The following is a 27,813-nucleotide window of genomic DNA, read 5'->3' as shown; positions in this document are numbered from 1 at the left end:
AAGTCATCTGTTCTCTCCAGAAAGGACAATATCCCTTTTCATTCTAATTTTAACAATAGAGCCCCAAAATTGCCATCTCTTTTCAAGGTATTTAATTTAAAGAGTCATACATCAAAGCCGTAAGTCAAAGAAGGCTGTTGTACAGTTGTACAGTACAGTACCCACCACAGCAGGCTCTCATTGCATCACTGGATGCAGATCCATGACATGTTGTTAATCATCCCCCTCCCGACTTCTGCCAGGGGAGAAGAGAGCACCCATTTATCAGACACTCAGAAGCAAAGCAGCAGCAGATCAAATGTGCATTTTTGTAAGAGGACATCATGTTGGGATGCCTGGAATAACTGGAGACTGTCAGTCAAGGTGCTTTCAAAACACCTACTCAACAGCTCACCACGCTTCCTTTTGAACAAAAAGTGACAGGAGGAAAAGTCTTCCTGCAGCTGAGAGCCATCAGATACATGCCAAAAATCTGACAAAACAGAGAGGCAGCCTTCTTATTAAAGGTAATTTAATGAAAAAGATACACACTAACATTGAATATCACTTTGTCCAAACAGAAACAGCAACACATTGGAGATTGATGCTTTAAACACTAATGCTTTCCATCCTGGCATTTGTTGAGTTTTATACGGATCTCATCAATATGTAATTCTGTTTGCAAATGTTACTTTCAACTTGCACTCTGCTAATTAATCAGCAGAAAATTTCCAAGTTAATTTATTAAACTGAAAAGCACTGAACTCTGCTGTATCTGTCATCAACAACAAGTAGCATGTAAAAAACCAGACCAACCAAGTGCTGATAAAAATACATACTAATTACCGCAATATACCCTTACTAAGCAGGGAAAGGATTCTTGTTAAGAGTGATTTAGAACTTCTTTCCCTAATAGTGTTAGGAAACTGATACTCATAAGTCTCATACACTAATGCATTTCTTAGCAGATTCAAGAGTATAATCATCAACATCTTCTCTTACTGCAACCCATACAGTTAAAAACAGAGGCTTCTGCTGAATATGACAAAGAAAATGAGCTGCACCTGCTGATGGTTGATTCCTACTGAAATTGTGATGCTTTCCAAAAAGAATGAAGCATTTGCCAACTGCTGCTTTGCCTCAATTTGCATCATTACCACAGAGAGAGGTGACTGAAGACTCAACTTCTTTTTTGTTAGCAATTTGGAAATGCTGGCTTACAAAACTGTGCATCACAGTTCAAAGAGTTCAACACACACAAACACTGTTTGTGGTTTATGTTTCTGAGACAAAAATAAGTTCTTCAATAATAATTTACTTCCTTCTAAATCACCCATCTGCCTTAAACATTGCCCCAAACCTGTATGTGTTCTCTCAAAGGAACCAAGCCACCCATTGCCTATCGAATGAGGAGAGAGACCTCTGAGTGCAGGTCCCAGCTCTTTCCAAAAAGCACAGCTTGTTACAGCTGTTCCTACAGAACCACAGCAGCCCTCAAATTGTTCTGCACAAAGCCCTGTGGCAGGGGGGAGCCCCTCAGGCAGGTCCCCATCCAACCAATCCTGCTCCTTCCCACTGGGACACACTCACAGGTGGATCTCCTCCTGCTCAGACAAAGGAAGAGATCTGCTCTGGTCCAGATCACACAACTCAAACTAGTGAAGCTACTGGTAAGCATGAGGCATACATAACCCTGGGTCTAACACAACTTAACTGCAGTGGTAAAACTAGATCATTGCTTACTTTGGGCACAGCAGAGGAAAGAAACAAAACTGTCGGTCTGCACAGAGGAGTGGTCAGAGGTGGAGAGAGAAAAAAACAGCAAAAAGATACACATAAGGAGGAGGAAATAGAAGGAAAAAGCAGAGAGAAAAGAAACAGAAGAAAGAACAATTCAATATGAGATTAGTCGTGAAAGAGCTGTGCACACTCTTCTGTGCCGAAATCAGTAAGAAGCCACCAAGCAAACAGCAATCACTTATTTCTTTGTCAGCTCTGGGTAAAGAAGAGCCATACTCCTTTTCACTGGAAACTGGTGACAGAACTGCTGCTGAAAGAGGAAGTAATGGATGCCCAAAGGGGCATACCACAGCCCAGACACACCACACCATTTGGCTAACTCTGTGCAGAAAATTTCACACGCAAAGGTATCCTTATGGGCTGCTTTATATCGCAATTAACCCCACACAGTTGCTGAGTATCACTTCTCAGGCACAGATCAGATGTAAGCTCTATCCCTGTCATTCCAGTGGCCAACATTATTGCACTGCATTTTTTCTGAAGATGGAAGGCAAGTATTTAGTGTGCAGTCACTGGCTTCCCGACTGCTGTCATGGGGCATTTTCTCTGGCTGAAGACGACCACAGAGATCATTTAGTTACAACTATGCACATGTAAGGGAGTTTCTCAGTGACAGCAGATGAGTAATGAAGCTAGCAAGAACAAATTTCAGACCGCTAAATTAGAAGTTAACAAGAAGACCTAAGGAGTAAATATTTAGAAGAGCTCACGGAAGCCTTATGGATAGAAGCGTCATAACTAATTATTCCAGTGAGCATTTAAAGATGGAGTTAGAAGAGATTAGAAACAACAGAAAATTAAATCTCACCAATTAATTACATGCATAAATACAGATTAATGCCATATGAGTAGCTACCACATGAATATTCAATGCAATTACTGAAGTGTTAATGAAGGAGTCACAGACAACCTGATTTCCATTTTTAAATAACCAGCTGCAGAAATGTAAATCTGCACATTTTTGTCTAACTTCATAATTCAGGTGCAAATGTGATTTGTTCCGGGTGTAGAAATCACAGAAGTTAAAGGGCAGGACAAGGAATTGGAAACAGCATAGAAAAAGAAATTCAATGAGCAAAGGCAGTTATGTCCAAATGACAGAAGAAGTTCTTAAAAACAAACAAGTAAAAAAAATAGAGAGAAAGGAAATACACATCAAGAAACTAAACAAACACTGGAATTGTTACTTCAGTGTAGAGGAATTCTTTTCATTGTCATGGTGTGCTCAGATTTCACTTCGCACTGATGAAAGTCCTGTCAGTTATTCATAAAAGAATAACAAATTGTTTATAAACATTGTAGACACATAAAGGAGTTTACTTCATGAATGCAAAAGGATTATTTAAGATCATTTCCATGCTTACATAATTGAAACATCATTTGTTTCAAAAAGGACCTTCCACCGCATGTTATTTGTTCTTATTCAGGCCAGCAGAACCGCTGGAGGGTGCAGCGAGAGCTGAGGAGCAGGCAATTAACACAGAAAGGAAAAACCACAGCAGAAACTCTAGCCAAAATCTCAGCCCCCTGAGTCTTCCTCCGACAGCAGAAAATGCAGATGGTGGCAGACAGAAACCTTCACTGCATAGGCTTCAGTTATGGCATCATTCCATTTCCAAATCTTGTCATGCACTTATAGATCAAGCACACAGAATACAGGTGATCTGGCAACTTGAAATTTCAACACAAGTAAGAGTTAAGCCCACTTCAGACCATGGCTGGAGGCAGCCAGTGGAGAGAGATTCCACTCACAACAAGTCTGGGAATCGAGGTTACATCCATCACTGACATACAAGTGCAGGTCACTGCACCGTTCCAGCTCTCATATGGATTCTTAAATTAACAGATAGCTAATTTCTAAGATGAAAATTTTATCATTTTCAACCCATTCTCCCTGTGCTTCCCCCTCCTGCAGTATACTTGAGGGTGATCAGAATTAATCCAGAAATACGCCTTAGTTTTACTGGAGTAATTTGATCATGGGCTGTACTGTCAACAAGGAAAACTGTATCAGTAGCTTGCAGCTGACCATTAGGACACAAGGGACCATCTTGTTAACTAAAGACCACAGAGTAGCCCAAAAGATCTTTATCTTGGAAATGAAACATTGCCAAAGCTCCTCAGGTTGGCAGGCTCTCAGGGTGAAGTTTCTAATAAACATTCTCCTTGGGTGACAAGCTCATTTTCATGTAACGTGTAAAGAAATGAGGATTTCCTGTGCAGCTGTTACAGTGTCCTCAGAGACACCGTTTCAGGAGCTCTGTGCAATCGTTCCCTCTGCTCCCTCTTAAATCTAGTCAACAACAGCCACAGGCAGATTATGTAGCTAGGACTTTACCATCACAACCAGGAGCCTATAATAGCACTCATAAGCCGAGCGATTTATTTTTAATGCTGTCAGTATCACATATAAATACAAACCAGTTCAGAATCTGGTGCTTTCCTCTTTAAACATCCACTTATGGTTAAAAAGTATCTCCGTATTTTGCTAATCAAATTAAAACATCCTAATGTTATAAAGCTCTAGGCTAACTTTAGACCTAAATACTGACCGGATCTGTGATTATTCCTGTTACCTGTCAGCAGCCATGATCTCTGCGGCATTCATAACGCTTTACTGCTCACTAACTTAGGCAACTTATCCTCCTGTGAAATGTACTAAAACACTGGATAAAAGACAGATCTTGCAAAATACTTCATGAGCTATAAATCAAAGAGAAGGCCACTGGCCAGGAATTTTTAGTTTTATTCCTCTTGGAAAAACAATGAATTCAACAGTTGTGGTCTACAAACCTGGCCATCTGCTTATACGCTTCTTCAGCCACCGCAAAGATATGTGGATCCATATCCCCCATATTTTGGCCACTGTATGCATTGATGATATCTTCGCCATAGATAGGCAGTTGTTCATAAGGATTTATGGCCACTAAGACGATACCTAGAAAGGAAATGGAACAATAGGAATTATGAATAGGTGTTTCAAAATAAAACCAAAAAAATAGCTTTAACACCAACTATTGTTCTCAGCTTTCTAAAAATAGTAACTGGGGAAGAATAAGAATCTGATATTACTGACTTCAACAGATACTTATTCTCACCACGGTTTGCATTCAAAAAGTATCAGAAGAGTTAACTTCTACTCTGCTGTAGGAAAACACATCAGGGACAACCTCTTATTTTTCCTCTCTGTCTTTCCTAGCAAGCATAGAACAACCAGATTCAGAGTGTGTTGACTTGAAACACCGCCTGCTCACTGCAGTAAACCAATGAACGTGCATTGTACTTCCCTGTGTATTACTGTGAATTACAAATGATAATGATTTGTGAGTTATAACTACCACATGGCCTCACGGGCTGACAGTTTGGATAGGTGAAGTGGGTTAACCCTTCAGCTGTTACGCTGTGACCAGTTTTTGTAAAAAGCAACAAACCAGTCATTGTGTAATTTGGATTCCAGGGCACCTCTGCATGTTAGGCAGGACAACCTCCTGCTCAAAAGGATAAAAACCCTCCCATTAGATATATTTCATAGGGCTGATACACAGCGGTACACAGTCATGCCAGGAATTTAAGTAATTATACCTCTAGAAGGCACCACAAAACACTCGTGTGTGTAACTGCTTACACCTTCCATTTTCTAGTTCTTAGATCCCAATTAAACACGTATCTGCTTCTTTTAATACCATGTAAGACATAGAAGTGGTATCTCCATCACTGAAGTGGCCATTTTAAAAGCAGAATTTATTCTCACATATGTATTTTGGTGCCTAGGAGTGTTTAATGCAGCTGCAGACAGCTGCATAGTGACTATAGCAAGCATGCTACACATGCTCCTTGGCCAACCACCCCTGAAGGACCTGCACCAGCAGCATTTCCACAGCACTCAACTTGCTTCTAAATTTACCCAGAAATTCACACGCACATGCAGAGACTTCCTCAGTGCAGATCCCAGCCCTCTGCTCTGTGCAGATCACAGTGTTGGGATGATCTAAGAAATTTTCCACGGAAAAGCAGGGAAGTGAAAGCACCTACAGTCTGGCACCGCTGCTGGGAGCATCATCCGTTTTTAAATCCTCTCATGCACTTAGAGATCAAGCACAAACCCTAGCAAAAACATTAAATAATAGAGTATCTGTCACAAAGAGATCTGAGAGGCCTCAATCTATTTCCTCAAATACACAGCAGGTTTTATGTCTAGACACACACCCATGTAAGTCAAGTCAGTGTTTTTCCATCAGCCATGACTCCACTGAAACAACTCAGGAGCTCAAATGAAAAGTCTCTATAAAACTGTATGCCAAGCTCTAATGCCGCAGTGATGAGCCAAAACATAAGGGAGTTACGAGTAGGGGACACCTCAGCACCAGCAGACTCACGCAGTATTTTTGCTGTCGGTTTTTAACATCTGCCCTTTGTAACTGACAAGTAGTAAAAAGTTAAGTAACGCTGCTCCAGGGAGCCCAGCCTTCCAGGCTTGCAAGTCTAATCAAAGAGACATTGAAAAAAAGCCATGCGAGGCTTCAGACAATTCCCTCCTGCTTTTGGCTATGTTGGCAAAAATAGACCCTTGAATTCAAAACAAGCAGCCCCGTGACAAGTCTCCAGCATATTAAATCACTTATCTTCGGTAGCGACCTGTAAAATCAACAAACAACTACCATCTGGAAACATCCAAAACAAGAGTCAGGGATTATGTGCTTTGTACGGAACTTTTAAATCAGTCCGTCTCGCAGGACTGTAATCCAGATGAATTTATATATAACTTTATCTCCACTAAATCATGTTGCTATTTTAAGAAATATCATGGCCTGTCTCGGATCAGATTTATGTGCGTTTTCGTTCCTACAATTACACTAAATTGAACTCTGGCTACTCTCTTTGCCATTCATCTTATATATACCCAAAATAAGTGTATTTAATTCTTTTAACATAATCATCCATCTGTGGACAAACTGGATATTAACATAAATTAATTATTAACTGAAAGTTTGCTCTCTTGCATAGCAGGCAGTAGTTTATACCTCTGAACTAACTAGCAGTATCCCTGACTTGTAATTGCAGCCATAGCAGTTTTTCCACGTAAGCGTTCAGATTTTCTTTTTCCCAACTTCCTTCATTAATTCTTCATTTCATACCCCCAACAGTAAAGCAAAGTTAAAAATCACCTCTGAATTGCTAGTAAAAGGCAGACATGAAATTAAGAAATCAGGATGTTTTCTGTTCAAGTCTGGATTACTTCGAAGTGAAATTTTAAAGGACTTAATATCCATTTGACATGCTACACTAAGACAGAGTGGTTGAAATCATTTCTAGGGCCGTGGACATCTACTTCTAGTTCTGCTGGTTGAGAACAATTCTCTTGGTGGATTAAGGTGTTTTTTAATCTCCTTCAGGCTAAATCAACTGGGCAAGCTCAAACCACCTTCATGAGGTATTTAAACTAACCTGGCTAATGTGTGAGTCAGATTAAGGAGGCAAATGCAGTTCCTTCCACAGGCAGAGCTGTAAGGCAATAATCTTTGCAAAGGGGAAGTTAACTTGTACTCAGGACAGGAAACAACAGAGCAGTTTGAAAGGTGAATGTCCATGGCCAAAGGATCAGATTTTGAAGGGCTGACACGCCAACTGTATTTTCTTTAGCTTGTAACATAACGTACACATGCCTACGTCCCAGACTAATAAATCCACCACATACTGCGTTCCTCCCGTCTCTTGAGGAAGAGCTAAACCTCTTTCACCTGCACTTTCAGGACCAGGAACCCCCACGCTACTCGATCCACATGTTTCTAATAAACCCACACGTAGCTAGCAGAGTCATCACTTGAGGCTTGTTTGGAAGCAAAGCAGCTGACCAAGCTCCGCCATCCCACGCCCTTTGGCAGACCCATCCATGAGGAGCTAACTGCCTTCCAGCACTATGAGAAACTATAAAACCAGCCAAACCCACAACTGAAGTGGCACAAGGGAAAACATGAGAACAACATGCTTTCCCAAACACGTCAAAACAGAACTAGCAGAAAGCACATTCCTTTTGAGAGCCTCTTCAATGATGCTAAACACAGAGCACATTGTAAGCAGCCAAAACATGAACCGGGTAGGCTGCCTTACGGGAGAGGTACAGCGGTATCAGTAGGCACAGGACCACGAAACTCAGAGTGAAACCCTTACACCCTCAAGCCATGAGACTCCAGCTGTGCAAGGCCCTTTCACAAAATGTTTCCTCATCAAGAGCTTTGGGTGGGGGCACCAGGGAGTGAAACACAGACAATGCCTAAACTGGGGAACTGAGGAAGTTTCCCAGTGCAGGGACCAGAACATGCACTCTCAGAAGGGGTTGCCCAGAGAGGCTGTGGTATGTCCATCACTGAAGATACTCAAATCTCAGATACAGACTGGTCCAAGACCTGAGCAACCTGATCTGGTCAGACCTGTTTTAAGTAGGGAGCTTCACTGAAGATTTCCAGAGGTCTCTTGCAATCTAAGTTATTCTGTGCCTCTGGCCATGCTCTGACTGCATGATGGGATGAGACACGGGTATGAATCATCTCCCACTCCTACAGGAATGAAGGCTGGCTCCAAGCAGAGGGTGGCACAGTCTGATTCAGTCCTCCACAGTCTGGACACTTGAAAGCAGGACTGGGAATAGATACACTCTGCTGAGCATCCACAGACTAGGAATAGGAGAGTGAGCAAAATGTGGGAGGACATTAATGCCTACAGCCTGTCCATCACAACATGTTTAATGTGGTCACCTTAGCTTTCCATACACATCACCATAGGTGGAGCTGTAACAGTGACCAGAAGACGGAAGATCTGACCCTTGGTATGCTCTATACGCAGAGCAGGACAGAACAAGGCCTTCAGCTACCTGCAGCCATGATTAGCTGATATCTGTCAAGGGCCACCTTGCAATATGACTTTCCTACTCAATAGTTTGCAAAACAAATGAAATTATAAACAACAACTCTAATAATATATGATAACATCAAGGAGGTTCAGTGTACTCTGGCTTGGAATACCAAGAACTGGGACTATCCTAATAAAGTCTTATTAGAGACAAAGTTGAATTGTATATTAAAAAAAGAAATCATGGGGCATGTTTTCTCCTGGCATAAACCAGGCTACAATGGATATGAAATGATAATTTCACTACAGGTACTGGAGAAATGTGTCTTTGCCTCAATCAGACAAGAAGAAAATTTTCAATATCTAGTCTCTAGCAAGCACATCATCGTACTACGTTTTGTTTTACTCAAAATGTAAAACATCCACTTATGATTTAAACTGTTTCTTATGCACTGGCACAGTGTCCAAATACAGATAAACCAGAGAAACATTCGAAAATTTACAAAGTTTATGTATATGGAAAGGTTATGTGAAAAGTTAGCAATGTTTTGACTGAACAGAGATTTAAAAGAAACACATGCACACAAAGTCCAGAATCATGAAATCTAAATTTTGAGCCTAAATTATCTCACAATGTTTCTTTAAAATAGACCACTCAGCTGCAATTCTGCACTTATGATGAAATTATCATTAAAGTAACTTCCTCTCATTCTGACCATCTGAAAATAACACATGCAATTACAACTTCAGGTAATCCCTTATGAGCTAAATGGTATTTTTAAAACCAAGATTGTTCCTAATTGTGACTGGACAAGCATTGCCTCATGTACTGTTACAAATTCACTCTTGTAGTTGCACTGACTGGAAAACATGAAAAGGAAAATAAACTGGTATTTTCCATACAGAGGGGGAGGAGCTCAGTGCAGAGGTAGGCAACCATAGCTGGGTAACAAACACATTGAACAGCAAGGCTCGCCTCCTGCATCTGCACCATGTGAAGCCCTCCGCCAGCCCATGCCTATCAAAGTAAGCCTATGGGGAACACTAAGGCTTTTCTCTGAACCTTAATACTGTCAAGTATACTTGAAGCACTTAACAACCACAACAAACATAGGGACTTTCATAACAATAGCCCAACATAGCCTGGTATTAACTTACTTTAACTTAAAGGCAGACATATCAATAATCAACGTCCCTTTTCCCATCTAGGGCATTCTCTGTAAAGATTATGGTATGAAAAGACTGTACTTGCCACAATAGGTATAGATTAGTTTAGAGTCTATGAATCGAACTTTGAGGTTGTGTAGAACAGCAGGTTCATGGAGATAACTGAGTGCTGTGAGGTCATTTTCACCAACAAGTATGTCAGGGTTTCGCAAGGGCGGGAGTTCCTTCGTCTTCGGATCTAGGCAATATTCTAAGTCCTGAAAATCAAATGAAAACACGTGTTGAAAGAGCTGGTGTTTAGGTTTCCTCATTCAGTCCCTCCAGCCGTTCTTCCCAGCAAAAGATGCCCCAAAAAATAAAGCAATATTTAAACTATCTGGTGATTTCAGTTTGCAGCTTTTTCTCCAAAATGTTAAGATTTCCCAAAAGGGTATTCTACATATATACCAGTCAACCATAAAGAGATATAATTTTTTCAGACTATTACTTAAGCAAACCCCTTGATTTTGTTGCCTATTTTTTTATTAAACAAAACAAAATATGTTCTATCAAATATCTAACCAGTTTTTCCAAATTATCTTTCTCGTGAGAGGAACACAGGAAGCAGATTCCCATCAGCCAGCTTCATAGGCTAATACAACACGAGAATAAGGGAGAACATCATGAGGAACACATAAACTGGAAAAAATGCTACTTACAATTTCTGCAGATGAAAATCAGTCTCTAACATGGATGGTTTAATTGCACCTGTCTCTAGATCTAAAATCACTTTATTTACTTGCTATTTCCTTGTCCCTACATAATGTGACTTAACTGGCAAACACCCCCATTCTACTACATGTAAGTGTGCAGCATCACCACACAGCCTGGAATACATGAAGGGAAAATTAATCTCATCAGATTAAAAAGGTTGTACTCATATTGTCATATAAGAAATTTGAGTCAAAGACTGAAATTCATTCAAGTAAGATATTTTATTTAGAAGCTGTTTTTTATATATATATATAGTCTGCTCTTTTTACTTCATTGCTTTGTAGGCTTCTACATGAAAGCAGGATCTAAGATGCCCACTCGTAAGAAAAAAGAAGAAAGTAAAAATAAGTATTTCATCCCCTGCATTAGATCTACATTTTTCATTAGAGGATCTGAGGAATCACCATCATTAAAACTAAATAATCATTTAAGTAGCATGAAAAAAATGAACAGGCCTTTACTAGAAGGAGCTTTTCGCACTCGTCACCATTTCTGTCCACTGTATACAGCATCATTTTTGTCATGCCCTTAATCTTTTCCCTTTTTTATCTTTAGTAATCTTCTGCTCAACTTACAAGTCACAGTTCTTTCTCTGCAACACTGTTCTCACTGCAGTATCAAACCAGGGTTATAGGTTAAACAGCACAAGCAGAAAAAGATGATGCAACTGAATATAACAGGCAGTTGGATAAATGCAACCATTTTTTAATGTTATTTTAAAGACCAGGCAAAATGGATTTTTCTAACTAAACAGTATAATTTATCACACCAAAAAAAATACCACTGGCAGTCAGTGGCTAAGTATAATTGCACATACATAAATACAGATACATTCCGACATAATGCAGCTTCCTGCATTAGATGTATCAGCCTCTGATCAAGAAGAAAATCACCTTAAGAACACCGCAGACCTACCTTGCCTTCTTCAAGTCGAAGCTGGAGGACTTTATCTCCAGGTTTATAGTCTTTGAGAAGTTCTGCTGACTTCCAGACCTCCTCTGGATCAGGGATCCAAACCCTGGCATACTGCAATACAGTAACAACAGCAAAGGATCATTGGCTGCTTGTGGCAATAGAGTTAAATCATCAATATACGTGACACCCAAGCCATGTTTTTCTTTTTTTTTTACATGGATGTTGAACATCCAAACCCTCGCATTTGAACATCTGCGATAAGTTGCTCTATCGATAAAAGGCTATACAAGCTTAATTTCATTCCCCACCAGAAAAAGACATTTCCCCCACAGAATGTTACAAGATGCACATTCAATGCTGAAAATCTACAAAGAAAAAAAAAATCTGTGATTTTAGAGAGATCAAATACTTGGCTATAAAAAAAAATTAGTTAGAGTAACTCTGTTGAGTAGGTTCTAAATGCATTTGCAGCATAACATTATATAGCTCTTTCTGCCTTTTTTTTTCTCCCCCTAAGAGAACACTTTGGCACATCTGTGTTAATTCAGGCAAAGCTACCCGATCTCAAGTATTAAATGCTCTTTCCTTTATAGTTGTAAATAGGGCAAGTTTAAAACAGATTATCTCCAAAATGCCAATAGAAAAAAAACTTAAAAGATTTGGTTAAAAAGACCTCCAAATAATAGGGAAAACCCCTCAACAAACCAGCATTCCAGTTAATGCCTATTTTCACCAAACTTTATTCATAAAAGTAACCCAGAACAAACATACGGCCTGTTTTCAAACCAGAAAGTATTTTTAATAGGGTAAAGACCTAATGGTCATGTCATATTCCAGAATCAAAGGTGTATGGAAACCACCTAATTACTTATACAGTTGCATATCCATGCAAATAAGTACGTGCGAAAGCAGCTCTTGAGTAATACAAGGAAAAGGCTACGACATTTTTAATATATTAAAGCTTCTGAACTGATGCTCTTGCAATGCCTCGAGAGCACTGGGATCATCCCACACCCATCACCTTTGCAAATAAAACAGCTTTTTGGCTTTAGAGGTGCAGCCATGTTGCAAAACACTCTCAATACACTAAGTTATTTCAAAATAACTGTTAAGTATTTGACAAAGCAAACATTTGATGGCAGAGAAAACTGCATGTGCTCATACAGCTTCATCACCTAATCTTACACAACTTATCTTTGTATAGCATCTTCTGCCTCAAAGAATGCTGAAGCGCTCTTTTCCCTCCTCTTACTAACCCAGTTTTCCCTCTACTTAAAATGGCAAACTTGTTGTTTCTACTCGGGATCCTTCGAAAGACCAAACTTTACACTGCCATCTTCTTGCAACACAGGAAATGATAAAGTGTGTTCAGCAAACGCAACGGGTTGATGAGCAAGACTAGAGGAGCCCCAGCCCCTGGTCCAGAAGGGGGAAACGCACCCTGCCTGGATAGAGGCTGCCAGGAATGTGCAGCTTTCAAACTTGACACAGCAATTTGCTTCCCATACCCAGGACATTTCTCAAGAACAGAGCACGTGAGTAATTTACAGCAGCCTAAATCAATGGCTTTTACCCTTAACACTCTGCAGCCTTTAAAGCACTGCTGCTGCCTTTGTCTAGAAAGCTCCTAACTCCTGAAAAGCACGTGCCATGGATGTAAACCAATCCTCCCTACTGAGTGAAAGGAGAAAAGTAATGAAATAAAGAATCAAAAATTGGTTCCAAAACCACTTTCATTGTTCCCACTACAGAGTACGCTGTGCTCCCACACCTCGTCTCTCTTCATCTTCACTGGATGTTTATGTAAGCCCTGAGAACGTAACTTACACAAAGAGAAGAGACTGTTCTTTGTAGTGAATGTGGCTGTGTTGGGTTTTTTTTTCCCCCATCAACCTTTATTATTTTCATATGTATTTGCTATTGTTTCCGGTACAAAAGTACAGTATTACTTTATTATTTACACACCCTCATCCCGCTCCCCAAAAGAAAAGAATATTGATGAATTATCTGAAAAATTAAAGATCCCCAAACAATTCTTCTGTACGTGGTCTTGCCATTGACAGAGCACTGTATATAATAACAGCAATGGAGGACAACAGAAAAGCAGTGGAGCAGCTGGGAAATTACCAGCAGAAGCCATGACTTGGGCACTTGGATTATGTTTGTTTTCAGCCCTGCTGTATCCAAAACTCACGGGCTTAAAAGCCTCGTTCAGGTTAAAATGAAGGTGTGTGGTAATATACGTATGTGCTAATGCAAATACAAACCTACAGAAACTACAGCGTAATACCAAATTAACCAGGACATGACCATAGGGGTGCAGCATTAAAGCCACATATTATGCTCAGGAGCAATGTCTTCTTTCCTTTACACCTGTTTTTTAAACAAAGGATTCCCCATAAAACTTCAAACTTACCCCAATGCACTTGTTCACAGAACTCTCTTACCTGGGAAAAAATCAAAACCCTGCCATAAAGTGGGGAAGTTTTTCAGTTTAAAGCAAAGATGCTGCAGTGTCAGGCTGAAGACTGAATGCCTACCACACTTTGCTGAGGTTTTCCCCCACCCCAGCTATAGCAGCAGTTCCCTATCCTCAACATTTCTGATGGATGTTATTTCCCGCTCATCACAGGAATTAAAAGAAAGCAAAGTAAATGCAATCTGAAAGAGGAAAGCATTTAAATACTGTCTAGCAAAACAGGTTAGCAGGCTGGTTTCCTCTAGGCTACACAATGAAAAGTTTCCTGATGTAAAAAAGGCAGCAGCCTTCTAAGACACAAACACTGTTAACTTCAGGCAGCAAATGCTGCATAGCAGTTTCTAACTGCATGATCTATGCCAGCATGAAATAGGCACCTTTAATTTATTCAGCTGAAACTGTACATTTTCTCCTGTCTACAGAAGGGAAAGAGAAAGAAGAAAACAGATCACCATAGAAACTGGGTTCTAACCCAGTTTACTACAGACAGCTGAACCTTCCACATGACATAACCCCACAGATACTGAAGTCATCCTATGAGCACTAAGCTGTAGCTTTTCATTGCCTAGCCTTAAATCTCTGCCAAAGAAAACACCTGGTAAAAGGAAGAAGTGGGAGGAGAGAGAGATGTTCCTTCTTACAAGAACTGAATCATTTCACAACATTCTCATCTCCTTAATTTAGCAGAATGATTTGCAACATAAGATTTTCAGTCTTTTATATAATCAGTTGGTGTTAAAATCCCATTGCTGGCTAGCCTTTAATGGGATCCAATCCTACAGCAGAAATTGAAGCACCACCTTTGGTGCAAACAGAACAGAGGGCCTCTCTCCTGGGAATTATCTTACTCTTGTCCATTCATCCCTCTTCATTTACTAGTATATAAAATCAAGTTTATGACAACATGAATACTAAAATATGATAAACTTGTAGAGACACCAATTTACAAATCAGCCCTCTAAAAAGGGAAGGAAATTCTAGCCTAAAAATGACAATAAATTCTAAAATTATAGCACTGAAATGACAATAAAAATTGCAGCAAGAATCAAATGAACCTCAGTGAAATTGTGCCTGATTCTGATCAACGAATGCTTTCCTCTGTAATAGTTTGATGCAGATTGAACAACCAACATAAAACTGCTGACAGGGGATATAACAGTACAATTTATTCAAGGAAAGGCACTGAATGATATTTTACATTAGAATGAAAATGTAAGGCACATAGATGAAATATGCCTGAATTCAGAAGGAAAACAAATAATTAAATGAATACTGACCGGACTGTTTCAAACCCAGTTTCTTGCCTAAACTCTCTTCCAGCCTCAGCAGGCTAACATAAAAAAACCCCAACACCTCCAAAATCACACAAAGTATGAAATACCTATTCAACAAAGGTCAAGTAGGGAGGGCTGCTGAAAGGCAATGGCTTAGTGGTAGCTACACTATTAGTGACTCTTTAAAAGAATTCACAGCAGAAACAAATAGAGGGAGAAGTTTCCACTTTTTACTGGGGGGTCAGAAAGCGGGCAGCATTACTACAGTTTTATATAATGAGAAAATATAATAGGAAATCGCAATATTTTGTCATACCTCATGATTTCTTGCCTCAGATCACATGAAGAAATCAGCAGACTATAAGAATTACCTACCAAATAAGATCATATGACTCACAAAGCCTCTCTTCTGAGATATTAACCTCTTGAAGCACTAATTGACATTGCTGACAGAATTAGCCATGCAGGCGGCTCAGCTGTCCCTCCAGCAGTCAAACAGTTTTCTACCTCCCTTGCACAATCTCAAACACTGCAGAAGCAGATACAGCTACCTTCCCAGCTTGGCAGCTCTTCTGATAAGAGCTGAAAGAGTTTATGAAATTATCTACATCCTAGAAACAAAATTTCAACTCAAAAAGACCAGTCCCCAGTTTTTCAGCAAGACCTACCCATGCAAGTGAACCTGTATGAGAATTCACTTTAGCCAAGATCAGCTATCTATTTACAGGCAGCCTCAAACCCCAGGGTCTTTCAGGTGTTAACCATGAGAACCTTACAAGAGGCACTGCCCCTCTCTCTCTCCAGAATGACCTCAGGTTTGAGTAGGAATAAGCCAGCTCGGTGATGTCTGCATCAAAGAGATACCATCACTTCTGGCAGCAGTAGCTGAAGGAGCTGGTGGAACAGCAACAGCTGATGAAAGTCAAAGCCAAACTGGACCGAAGTCATTCAGTGTTGAACCTGTTGCTAACTGAACACGGCCACCTGGAAAGAGCAGGCTGAATTATTAGGCTGGAAAAAGAGAAGTGTCTGGGCTAGCAAGGCACAATATCAAAACAAAGCACAACGCTGTAAATGTTCTCACTGCAGAAGTGTTGAAATGATCTGTGCAAAACGCAGACTTATTAGAAAAGGATTTCTGAGCTGTGTGACTTCCTTGGATGGGACTGCTCTGAAAACATAATTTGATGCTATTATAATAACTTCCTTTCAGCTTTTTATCTTCTCCCCTATACTTGTTCACAGCACCACCACCGTGGATGATAATACTGAGCCTAGAAACACCTGAAACAGAAAAGTTCAGCTTTTATATTAACCCCGTAAGCAGGCCAGGTCAAACACAAGTCTTAACTTGACCAACCCGGATCCCCTACAAAGAGATCCTGATCATTCACACACAAGGTGAGAGGAGGTCCCATTTCTTCAACTGCTGAAGCCACTAAAATTTCTGCTATCTGCCCTGTGATACACAGGCAGTCCAAAGGAAGGACTGCATTTATACCGACAAACTGCTGCTGAGGCTGCACTCTGAAAAGAAAGACAAGACTTTACCCTCCTTTCATAAACATGCCAAGTAACCAGGCAGGATCAGACATAAGAGCATTCCCAAGGCAAGCAGGCTGCTGCAGAACCCATCTCAATTCTTCTTACGGCCTGAAGGAAATGGCATCATTAACTTTGCAAAAGAATCAAAACAAAAATTATCAGTTTTCTTAAAGGCAGCAGCGTTTTTGGGGCATGGAGCATATTTTCTCTCTTGTTGCTCAGCAACAGCCATTTATATACCTCATACCTCTTGTATAGTTTAAGGCCTGGCATTTAGAAAGTGTTGATCTACAAAGACATTTCCATCATGATATACAGTGGGGAAAACACATGTGACAATTTCTATTAATGTTTTATCTGAAAAACAATCTCACACAGCTCATTTACCCAATAGAAAGATCAAAAGCCTCATGTTGTTCTGACCTGTGCAAAGTCCCTGACCAGCCACATGCAGAGCTCTCAAACAGCATCCAGGGGACAGTGGTGACTCTGAGCTACATCCCAAGACACCACCACCAGCCTGCATGCTACTGACGTTGTGTTTGCAGATGTAAGTCAAAATGCCTTTCCTTCTTTCTTTTAAGCATTTCTATAAGGAATTCTTTGCATTTAGGGCCTGGTGCCTTGTAAAATAAAAACAACTTGCACGCTGTTTGCCATGCACACCTTGATTGTACAAGATACAATCAGAAACTGTTGGCATGCCACAAAGAATCACTGCAGCAAGATTTATACCTTCAGCCACCAGGAAAATGCCTATTGACTTACATTTACCTGAAACTTCACCTTACTTCAAGCAACACAAGAAAAGCTAAAACCCCAACACAGGATATGTACACCTGCTGCTACAGGCAACCCTGGTCAGCAAACACAAATGTAGACTTTTTAAAATTTCTTGAAATATTACAATTTTAGCAACCTTTCCACTGCAATTCAGAGCAAATTATCACCCTGCAAATCTAGGCACTGGGTCTGACATCAAGGCCAGAAAACTCAGTGTTTTACCTTAAACTATCAAATCTATCAAAGAACAGTTCTATTCCCAGGTTGTAGTTGATACAATTTTTGTAAGGCACATTTTTAAGGAGTTAACACACATAAACTGTTTAAAAATCGTGAATTTTCATGTTTAAAAACAAAACTTTCTACATTCTATGTTGATTGCACTTGCCCTCTTCAGAATGTCATACTGAGGAAGACAGATCTGGTTTATACTCAGTCATTATTAACCCAGACAATACTTCACTATGAGCTGCTGCACGCAGGAACAGCATTTGTCAGCTCATGCTGTGTCTCACAGACCCTCTTTTCACATGCTGTGTCTCACAGACCCTCTTTTCACAGGCTCTTCTCCACCTTCAGCCACAGTTACCATCTTGTACGCTGTGATCATCGCTCATCTTGTGATGAGCACCCATTGTAGAAAGCCACTGGACAGCGATGGGACGTCACATGCAGTGCTGCTGGGTACACCAAGAAGTTGCCCACATGATGCTTCTGACAGGGCTTAACTAAGGCTGCACTGTCAATTACTGAAAAATAAATCACGTTTCACAAGGACTGGGGCAGACGCTGGCCTGGACAAAGGTGTTAAATGGGAAGTGCAGCTACATGCTTGCCTACACCCCCACCACTACCATGAGCTTATATAGGACAACAAGGAGTGATGATCCCCTCGCGTCACTGCCCCTGCGGCTCCCCACCTGCCCTGTCTGACTGCGGGGTTCCTCACACATCACCAGGCATCAGCAAACCTGCAAGGTAATAACCCACATTAAAACCATGGTGAAACACCAGCACTTCCACCTTACTTGCTGCAGTATGTCATTCCCATTCAGTGCAGCACACTGATCAAGAAACACTCATTTAAAGCAAATCAGGATTAAAAATGGATATTCAAACAAAAAAATTAACGTTTAAGAAAATATTTTCAACTGTTTCAATTCTGTGTTTGAAACAGTTTTGATTTCTAGACCTGTCAAAGGAATGAACGCGACCGAGAGATCTTCAGGAAGATGGCAATTACAGCTACATCAAACCCACCAATGTTTTGGTCACTCCTTGAGACAAACCAGCTGAATAACCACAATAAGGTCAGGGAAAACATCAAGCAGAAGCGTGACACCTACCCCAGACTGAGCGACAGGGAAATATTCTCACTCATATAAAACTTCATTTGGGGTCATGTCCACACAGAGAGGCATACACTGCAATGCATTTTGAGCCATAACACCACAGTGAAGGCCAGCACTGAATTATATGCTAGTGATTTCAAAAAGGATTGTAAGCCTGCCTTAAAACCCCTAATTCATGCAACCTGAAAAACATGTTACAAGAGTTGTAGACGAGTGGCCACAAGAAATTTAAGGGCAAATGAAACAACTCCAGCCATTCCCTGAATATTAAGCCAATGAGACATATTGAGAAATATTGACATATTGAGAATATTAGGGAAAGGATGTATGGTTTCATGCATGCTTACAGTGAATGTTGTGGGTATATTACAAAAATACTCCAATTTAAGAATTAATTTTAAGAATTTAATTTTAAGAACTTCTTAAAAGCCAATACTTAAGGAATACACAAAACCCCTCATTCAACGTGTCATGATTAACATCATGGGTGCCTCAAGTCAAGATCCAAGAAACCAAATACCATGAGGGGAAATGAAAAAAGTGGTTTTGTTTTAACACTAAGATGATGCAAGTCATAACACAGACTGCACAGCACCATTACCTAAACGCTGAAATACGTATTATTTCCAGGCCACTGGTACAACTTCAGTCCGGACCCTCACATTTTCACTTGCTGATGTCACACAATGAAATGCTCTTGAGTGGATTTAAGGTCTTACAAATCACCACAGTTTCCAGAAGCCTCACCCACAGAGGCCAGGGGAACTGATACATTTCCCACAACACGCAGCACAGCCCAAGTTTTCCTCGAGGACAGAAGGGGCTCACAGCACTGGCTGCAGCTGGTTCTTCATCCTGGGCTCCTACACGCAGAGAGAGGAAGCGCTGTCTTTTGTCTCGGTGTCCCTGCTTCAGCGCGGAGCCATCTGCATCACTGCCATGAGACTATTTGGTGTATCTGGCACTCGCTTAGGCAGGAAGGGGAAATAAAGGGTTGTATTGATCGCGCAGATGCACTGCGCCGTGCCCTGCTGCAGCACTGGGGTTTGAAACAAGAAGTTATTGAGGAAAAAGTCGTGGAGCCATAACTACCACCTGGCTCACAGAGGTGAAATAAAGCTAAGTTTTCTGGTATCTGTAAAGCATCTGGTGTATAGAACATTGATGACTTAACCGTGAAAGCTTAATTCAAAAGTTAAAAATGAAAGGAAAGGTATTTGGCATAAGTTTTGATAGTAGATAAGAATGTACGTTTCGAGTATCTCTCTGTAAAGTTAAGCTCCAGTCCAAACAGCATTCTTTAGTTTTTACTTAATCCTAACCCCTGCTCTCCCCCAAAAACATAGTCACTCTGAAAGTAAAACACCCGCTTGAGGTTCTACCATTAAAACAGAGCTTTTTCTGACTGACCTAGAGTTATGCAGGGAAAACTAGTTTTACTCAGCTAACCCAGAACATAACTCTGTCATTATGGTCAAGTTCACACCACAGACACCTTTCTGCCATGTTACAACGATCTGACATGAGTGAAGCACATCTAATGAGGTTATATTTATTCTCACCATGCTTTCATGGGAAATCAACAGAAAGTCCCCACGCAAGGAAAACAGAATGACCAGCTATGAACGAGCCTGCAAGCTCCAGTTTCAAACCAGCGAGCAGTTAAACCTCCCACAGAGCCTCCACAAGAGCCAGGGGAAGCTGTGAAAGCAGAACTAGGGTTAAGGTCAATGCTGCTCTCAGGAACTCCCCAGCAACAGCAGCTGCACTTCTTCCCCTGCAACCCTCAGCCCTGCTCCCATACATCCCCAAAGGGATGTAAATGCACGCACAGGAGTCACAACAGGGCTGCGAGCACCAGCACCACTAGCTCCTGAGTGCTGACTGGTCCAGCCCATTTCCTCACTGCAATTCTAACCTCAATTAACATGAGAAATTACAGAAAACACCTCTGTCTTGGAGGAGAAATTAATGCCTTTCACAATGGCTGGAAATCGTATTCCACATTCAGCCCTAGAGAAACTATCCCACTTCTGTACAAGAAGAGATCTCTATTTGATTGTTTGCAACATGCTTATATTGCCTTTTTATTTCCAGTATATGACTGTCACAAGGAAAAGAGCACTCTGACATCAAATTCTAACAAGTTCTGCAAATGCTTCTCCTCATGGAAGATTTCTCCAAGGGAGACTATGTCCTAAACAATGACATTATTGTCTGGCATGTCTGAAAAAGTCCTCCTTGTGTATTCCAGATCATAAGTCAAAACTCTACTTACTTTAAACCTCAATAAACCATTGTAGTAATAAACTAGAATATGCTTGGCTGTACACGCTTCACCTATCTTAAACCCAAGAAAAAACAAACATTTCACTTACTTTCACATACATACAGTCTAAACCATCTATTTCCATCCCGTATCTCTTGTAACACAGATTTTCAGCACTTTCAGAGGCAGTCGGTGTTTCGTTTCCAGGCAAAATGGGCTCAATCTCCACAGAAAATACTTCCATATTTCTTATATTGGTGTACACTAACTCATAAGGCAACTTAGGAATCTCTCTGTCTGGCTTCCTCAGCAAAACAACTGAGGTCATCTGCTTTAAAGATACTTATGAATAACCCATGGAGTCTGCAGAGAGTAACGTGTGACAAGCCATGTTGGGGCAATGAATTCCTGCATTGTTAGGCCAACTCATAGTATTTTCACACTCTTGTTCTACAAAGAGCAAGAGTATCCTCCTGTAAATCACAAAGTAATTGCAAAACTCTTGTCTTGTGATAATCAAATGGAACAACTCAAAGCCACCGTTGGTAAACTGCAGCAAGACTTCATGGTTTTTCATATCCATTTACAAAAAAGAGACCATATGGGTATGAAAGTCACTCAGATGAGAAGTCTCTGTTCTCCTGTATTTAGGAGAATATAGGAGAGAAACGTGCAGTTTACATCTAACCACAAAGCAGTCTTGGGAAACTTGACACAAGTCACACATCACATTATTCCCTGCCCCCCATGTTATCTACTACAAAGACAGAATGAGAGCTCTTCAAAGCAATGCTGCTTTAGTCTTTACATTTAATTGTAAAGCGAGGGCTCTCATCAGACCACAGTGTATTTAAGTAGCCTGGAAGAGTCTGCTCTTCATCATCCTCACTGTCTCCTAAGAGCTAAATAAACTCAACAAGCCACTTCTGCTAATTATCAGAGGCACTTTTTATCCTATATGAATTATCCTCACAGCCCTACCTACAGCCACACCTGAAGCAATGTTAAGAGGTAGAAATGAAGACTCGACGAGCAATGAGGGAAATGAAACAGCTTTCAAGATATTCATAAAATAACCACAACTTTCCCCAAGCAGCACGGAGGTAACAGGCTCAAAGACGACCCTGCAGGCACAGCTGCACTCTGCATCCCTGACTGCTTCTCCTCCAGTGTCATCTTCATGCTGCTCCCTCAGAACGTTCTGCAGCACGGTGACTCCTCATTCGTACTTATCTGATGTTAGGGTTTGTACCTTCTTCTCCCTTCACATTTTACAAAGCTTTACTCCAGCCTTGAGTACCTGCACACCATTAGTATTCAGGGAAAGATCTGTGACAATTCTTGCTATTGTCCCTGATTAACAGGCCAAAGAAATTAAATCCATGCCACTAAGGAGAACAGATGGTGTAAAGACACAAGATCTCTGCTTTTGTTTATAAGTAATTTTATATTATATTTTATATATAGATTTATATATTATAAATTTATATACATTCATAATATATATTTCATATTTATATTTATAGTTTTTATAAGTAACCCATTTTCACCTTCTTCAGAATTTGCATTAAAATGCGCTAATACATTAAAATTTGGATCAATAGGTGCAATCCACAGACATACAGTAAGAGTGAAACTTTATTAGTAGTGCCTAATGTTTCCTGTGCTGACCTTCCAGCTGTCTAATGCCCAGAATTCAGCAAGAGCAGCATTCCCCTAATGTCATCACACCAAGTACTCAGTATTCTTTTAAAAACAAACAAGCAGAAGAAACCCAAAAAAACAACAAAGCTTTTAGCCAGCACTGATTTATTTCTTACATTTATGTGTATACTGATACATACAAATAAAACTCCTAAATACTGTGATTAACTGAGAGCAGGCAGCAAAGCAGCCGTATTGTGACACAAAAGATGAGGGTTATGACCCCGATGGCCAGGAACAGGAAGATCCCAAACCACCCAGATTATCAGCTCGGTATCTCTGGTGCTTTTTACATGTGTGCAGTGCTGGGCAGTTCAGGTTATCCATCTCACATAGTATTTCACATCAGGCTGCTGCCTGTAGCACGCTGAGACAGTGGGCTATGCTAAAATAAGATGAGTGGAACCACTATGTGCCCGAGATGGTGGGTGTCCTGAAAGCAGAAGCTCCGACTGAAAATACTCTTGCTATTAAACATTAAAATTGGGTTTTAAGTGACCAACCTACTGCAACACTGCATACACAGAGCTTAACACAAAGAACCCAACAAGACGACATCCCTAGGATATGTTTTAATTTGTTTTCCTGCACAAATTATTCTGAACAGGTATACCACAGCAAAGCCATGCCCTGCAAGAAGAGGAAATCAAGAAAAAAAAAAAGCCCAATCTTTCAGATTTACATGCTTGATTTCAAAGCATGAATTAAGCAATGCGATTACTCACATGGAATAAGGATAAATATTTGCAGTATCAGGCTTAAGCAAACGCAGGGTTAAGCAAAGCCAAGCAACACTGAGAACAGGAGGAAATGATGCAGTCCTAAGAGTGGCATAGAGCACGGACTGGCACTGACATGAAAGTGCTGTTCTCTGCCAGGAAGTCACTAAAAGCCTTGCTATTAGTGTTGGTAGACAAGGCCTTAGCAACCCAATCAGACAACACTCCATCCTGGATGCAGCTCAAAAGTAAAGCCAACAAAAAGAAAAACTTACTGTACAAAGAGCCTTTGAACTCAACATGGTTTGAATTTTCTCTATCTCCCAGGCCATTTAGATAACAGATTCAATTTTGTACCTAATGCATTTCTACTTAAAAGTTTTGGTACCAATTTAAACCAATCAATCTCTTAGGAGCATCATCCCCAAAATAAAAACATGCCTCTGTTGTGGTGTATCAGGAATGGGGTTCTGGTCTATGAAAATAACTTAAGCAGAAAGACATAGTTTGAGGAAAAAGTCAAAGTCACAGACATGATGAAGATTTCCAAGAACCACAGCTCTAGTCTGACCCTAACACCATATTTTCTGCAACAAGAACCACCTATTATTAAGGGTAAATAGAGAGTTCTTCCTTGCTATTTCAGCAGCAGAGAAGACAAGCAGAAGGTGAGCAAGCTGCTGCAACTCATTCGAGTAGCTTGCTGATGGAGCAGCCGGAACAATAGCCTTGCCCAAACATCATTTCTTGGCCTCAGGCCCAACTGTACAAATACTCACTACCAGAGTCCAGCACAATACAGGCAGTAGTAAACACTGCTCCACTACAGTGAGCACAAAATTGGATCAGAGTTAACCTCTGCGCCTTCAAGCGTACAAAATAAAACCCAACCAAGCAGAGTTCAGGCTCTGCTCATCCCTAACTTCATACAGGCAAACCAAGCTAAGCTGCCTTTAATCAAAAGGCATAAAACCCACTGTATCAGAGGAGCTCTTGCTGCTTTTACAGCCCGAAGTGAAACTGAGTCCATTACTTCCCACTAGCCAAGATGTCTTTCAAACCAGCAACGTCTGTACATATGCTCATATACACATGCATGCATCACAGACTCCAGTAATACAAGCAACACTTCAAGTAGTTAGGTATTTGTTTAATGTATGCTTCGTGTTTTCACGGAATGAAATCCAAATTCAATGTCCCTGTAGAACACCCCAAGTTGGTGGCTCCTCTGAGGTCAGCTGCAGACACTGTTCTGACTTGCCAGAAATCCAGGCACAATCCCACTGGTACCCACAGCACAGCAGATTTGCCAGCTGAGCGCTACTTTTCCCTCACCACAGAAGCACCATTTACAATTAACCTATCACTTCTTGCTTTTTTTAAATCCTATTAAAAATAGACCATCCAGAAACAGTGAAACCTTGTGATACTGGACGGTTATGTGACTTCCTCCAATTCAACTGGTTCAACGAGCAAATCTCAATAACAAAAATGCTTTCTTTAGTCCTACAAAGGTTAAGCAATGAGTCTCATTAAAGAGTGAGACAAATTGCTTTGTTATTAGAACAAGTGGAAAGGATTAAACTCCGGAAGGCCCCATGAGGAGCCTCTAAGAGCCAGTTGCATCTGCCTGACCAGCCGCTTGATCCCTTCCAACTCAACTTGGAGCTCTGTGGCTCACCAAAGATAAGGGTGGTCATTGCACACATTTCCTGACACAGCAGGAGTTTGACAGCACTTTATCTCTTTATTTATTTCTCTAAAAAATAATAGTAATCCATTACCTAAGCCATCTGGCACACGCTATAAAATCACTGCAGTAGAAACTGACTGCAAATAACCAGTGGCAGCTCAGCATACAGACACTATTATTCTGCAAGGATTGCTGATGACAGTTTGTGGGAGATTCCCAAATAATCCACTAATATTAGGTAAGTGTTCAAACATGATACCCAAATTAAAAAAAAAATAAGACCAATTATTATAAATAGGACCTTCACAATTATTTTACATATAACAAAGAATTCACACAAGTTTAAAGATGAGGTCTACAGCAAAAAATAAGATTAAAAAAAATACATTTTTGGATATGAAGCTATGATCTCCTGCCCCAAAAGCAGCTCCCAACAATGCTACACTCTCAGTGTTTGAGTAGGCCTCCCAAAAACACCCTCCCAAACACTGTGTGCTGCGAGCAGCTTTCACAAACAGCTTGCTATCTCTCAGGCCCCACCGTCCTGCCCAGGGTGGTTTCATTTCCTCCTGCAGCCACGCTCAGCACGCAGGAGAACAGCTCTGGCACAGGCTGGGCTCTGACTCAAACCATCGCTCCTCTCGTTTCCCAAGGCTCACAGTTTCTTTTAACAAGAAGGCTGGATTGCTGACACGTCACACAGCTGCCGTTAGAAAGCCAAGAGGGTTTTCAGCTTCTTGGGCTGCTCCAGTTGGCATCCAACTACAGGAAACTTTTCACAAAAGCATAATAAAATATCCAGGTTAGGGCAAACCAAGTATTGTTAGGCTGTTAGGTAATTACATCCCCAGCACCTCCAGTTTAAAGGCAACAGGAAAAGAGTTGGTGCAAAGTTGGGAGCTGCCACAGAGTTGCCATCAGGTTTGTTCTAGTGGCACAGCAGGTCCCTGAAGCAGAAAAGCAGCTGAAATATCCCCTCTTCTACTGCATTTTTTAGAAGAGACAGAGATACAGTTAAAAAATACACTGTAAATGACATCTCTGTCATTTTCATGTGAAATTGACAGTAAACATTTGATTTCTGCAACAGCCTTTCTGCTCTAAACCACATGGGTTCGACTCAGAGGTAAGAGCAGGATGCCCAAGTTGTGCGTAGAGATGAATGACTCCCATCTCTGCATTACAGGGCAGCATGGCTCTGGAAGAACAAAGCAATGACCTACTGAGACAAGTGGTTACCATGTAGTGTTAGTAAACACTTATGTCACATGCAGTGGTTTGAATGGCAATATACAAGACTATATCATTAAGGCAGGGGTTTTTAACCCACCAAAGAAGCCCATTAATAAGCACAGAAATTTGGCAATAGTTGTATTTTCTCTCATGCTCAGGCTGGTTTTTGCTGTATTTCCCTCCTTATGTACCATTGACATACCCAAGAAGAGCCATAACCTGGTCAAAATCTGCCTTTTGCCATCTTTGCCCGTAAGGACATGGCACAACGGAACTGGGGACCGAGTCTCCTAACACTGCACACAGAAGCAGCTGCCTGCAGACAGTCCCAGGAGAGCAAGAAAGGGCTCCCTGGGACGCTAGGGAGTTCACAAGTAGTGGTTTGTTCTATGCAGTTCCCTCTGACACTTCCCTAACTTAATTTACAGCTCATAAACTTCAAACTGAACCATTTCAAGGACAGAGCAGCAGGACTGAAGGTCAGGTACTGAGTTCAGCTTGCCCAGATCATGCTCACCAGCGAAACTGTTTACTGATTGCTCTGTGTTCAAAGGAATATTGCCACTCACCTTAACTGAAATTGGCTTAGGCCCTAAGTTAGGAGTGAGCTGGCTGGAGCCTGCTGCCCCTAATCTCAAAGATACTGGAACAACAGACATATATTGGTAGCAGCAAGAATGAAAATAAATGAATGTCTGACTGCATAGATAAATAAGTAAGTGTGCTGTGCACAGCCATACAAAACTGAAACAGAAATCCCAGGAAGGCAAAGCAGCGTGCTGTAGCAAAGCACGGCTTGAAATGGAAACAACTCAAATCCAGGCAAAAAAGGATAGAGATGGAGGACAAAAATGACTGAATGTCAACTCTTCACTCTGACTTTAAAAGAGGCAACATAAACACAGTGATCTGATCTGATTAGTTAATTTTCATGTACGGGTAATGAAAGCAAGTGCTGGGGCTTGGTTTTACACACCTGAAGCCCACAAAGATGTGTAACACAAAAACATGGCAGTTCAGCCTGTGCGGAGAAGTCAGATGAGCTCCATGCCTAGGCAAAGCATCCTCACTTGCTCTTGATTTCCAAGGAAAGCAGATTACATCTAACAGGAACCGACACATGGCCTAGATTGTCCCTATCAATTTTTATGGATCAGTACAAATAGGTCAACAGCTACTGAAATGCTGATCAGCTACATCTGATCACAACTCAGCGAGGCTATGGTGATGCAGGAAACACAGAGATTCTCCTGTTTGTTTCCAAAGTCAAAGAACCAAAGCTTTCAGAAATGATCTTACAGC

The 27,813-nt window shown here is 40.9% G+C and overlaps 1 protein-coding gene across 1 annotated transcript in view; it reads right to left on the bottom strand.

Annotated features, from left to right (window-relative positions):
* Positions 1-27,813, bottom strand: part of MYO5A (myosin VA) — a gene marked incomplete at both ends in the record, with an annotated part of 97,016 nt that overhangs the window by 66,173 nt on the left and 3,030 nt on the right. The window contains 3 exons of the mRNA XM_080626536.1: positions 4,573-4,717; positions 9,878-10,049; positions 11,461-11,571. Of these exons, the coding sequence (XP_080482662.1) occupies positions 4,573-4,717; positions 9,878-10,049; positions 11,461-11,571 (428 nt within the window). The remainder of the gene's footprint in view (positions 1-4,572; positions 4,718-9,877; positions 10,050-11,460; positions 11,572-27,813) is intronic.

Source organism: Psittacula echo (genome assembly GCF_963264785.1).
Source record: "Psittacula echo genome assembly, chromosome: 10".
Taxonomy (NCBI): domain Eukaryota; kingdom Metazoa; phylum Chordata; class Aves; order Psittaciformes; family Psittacidae; genus Psittacula; species Psittacula echo.
This window is presented reverse-complemented; position numbering and strand designations above follow the sequence as displayed.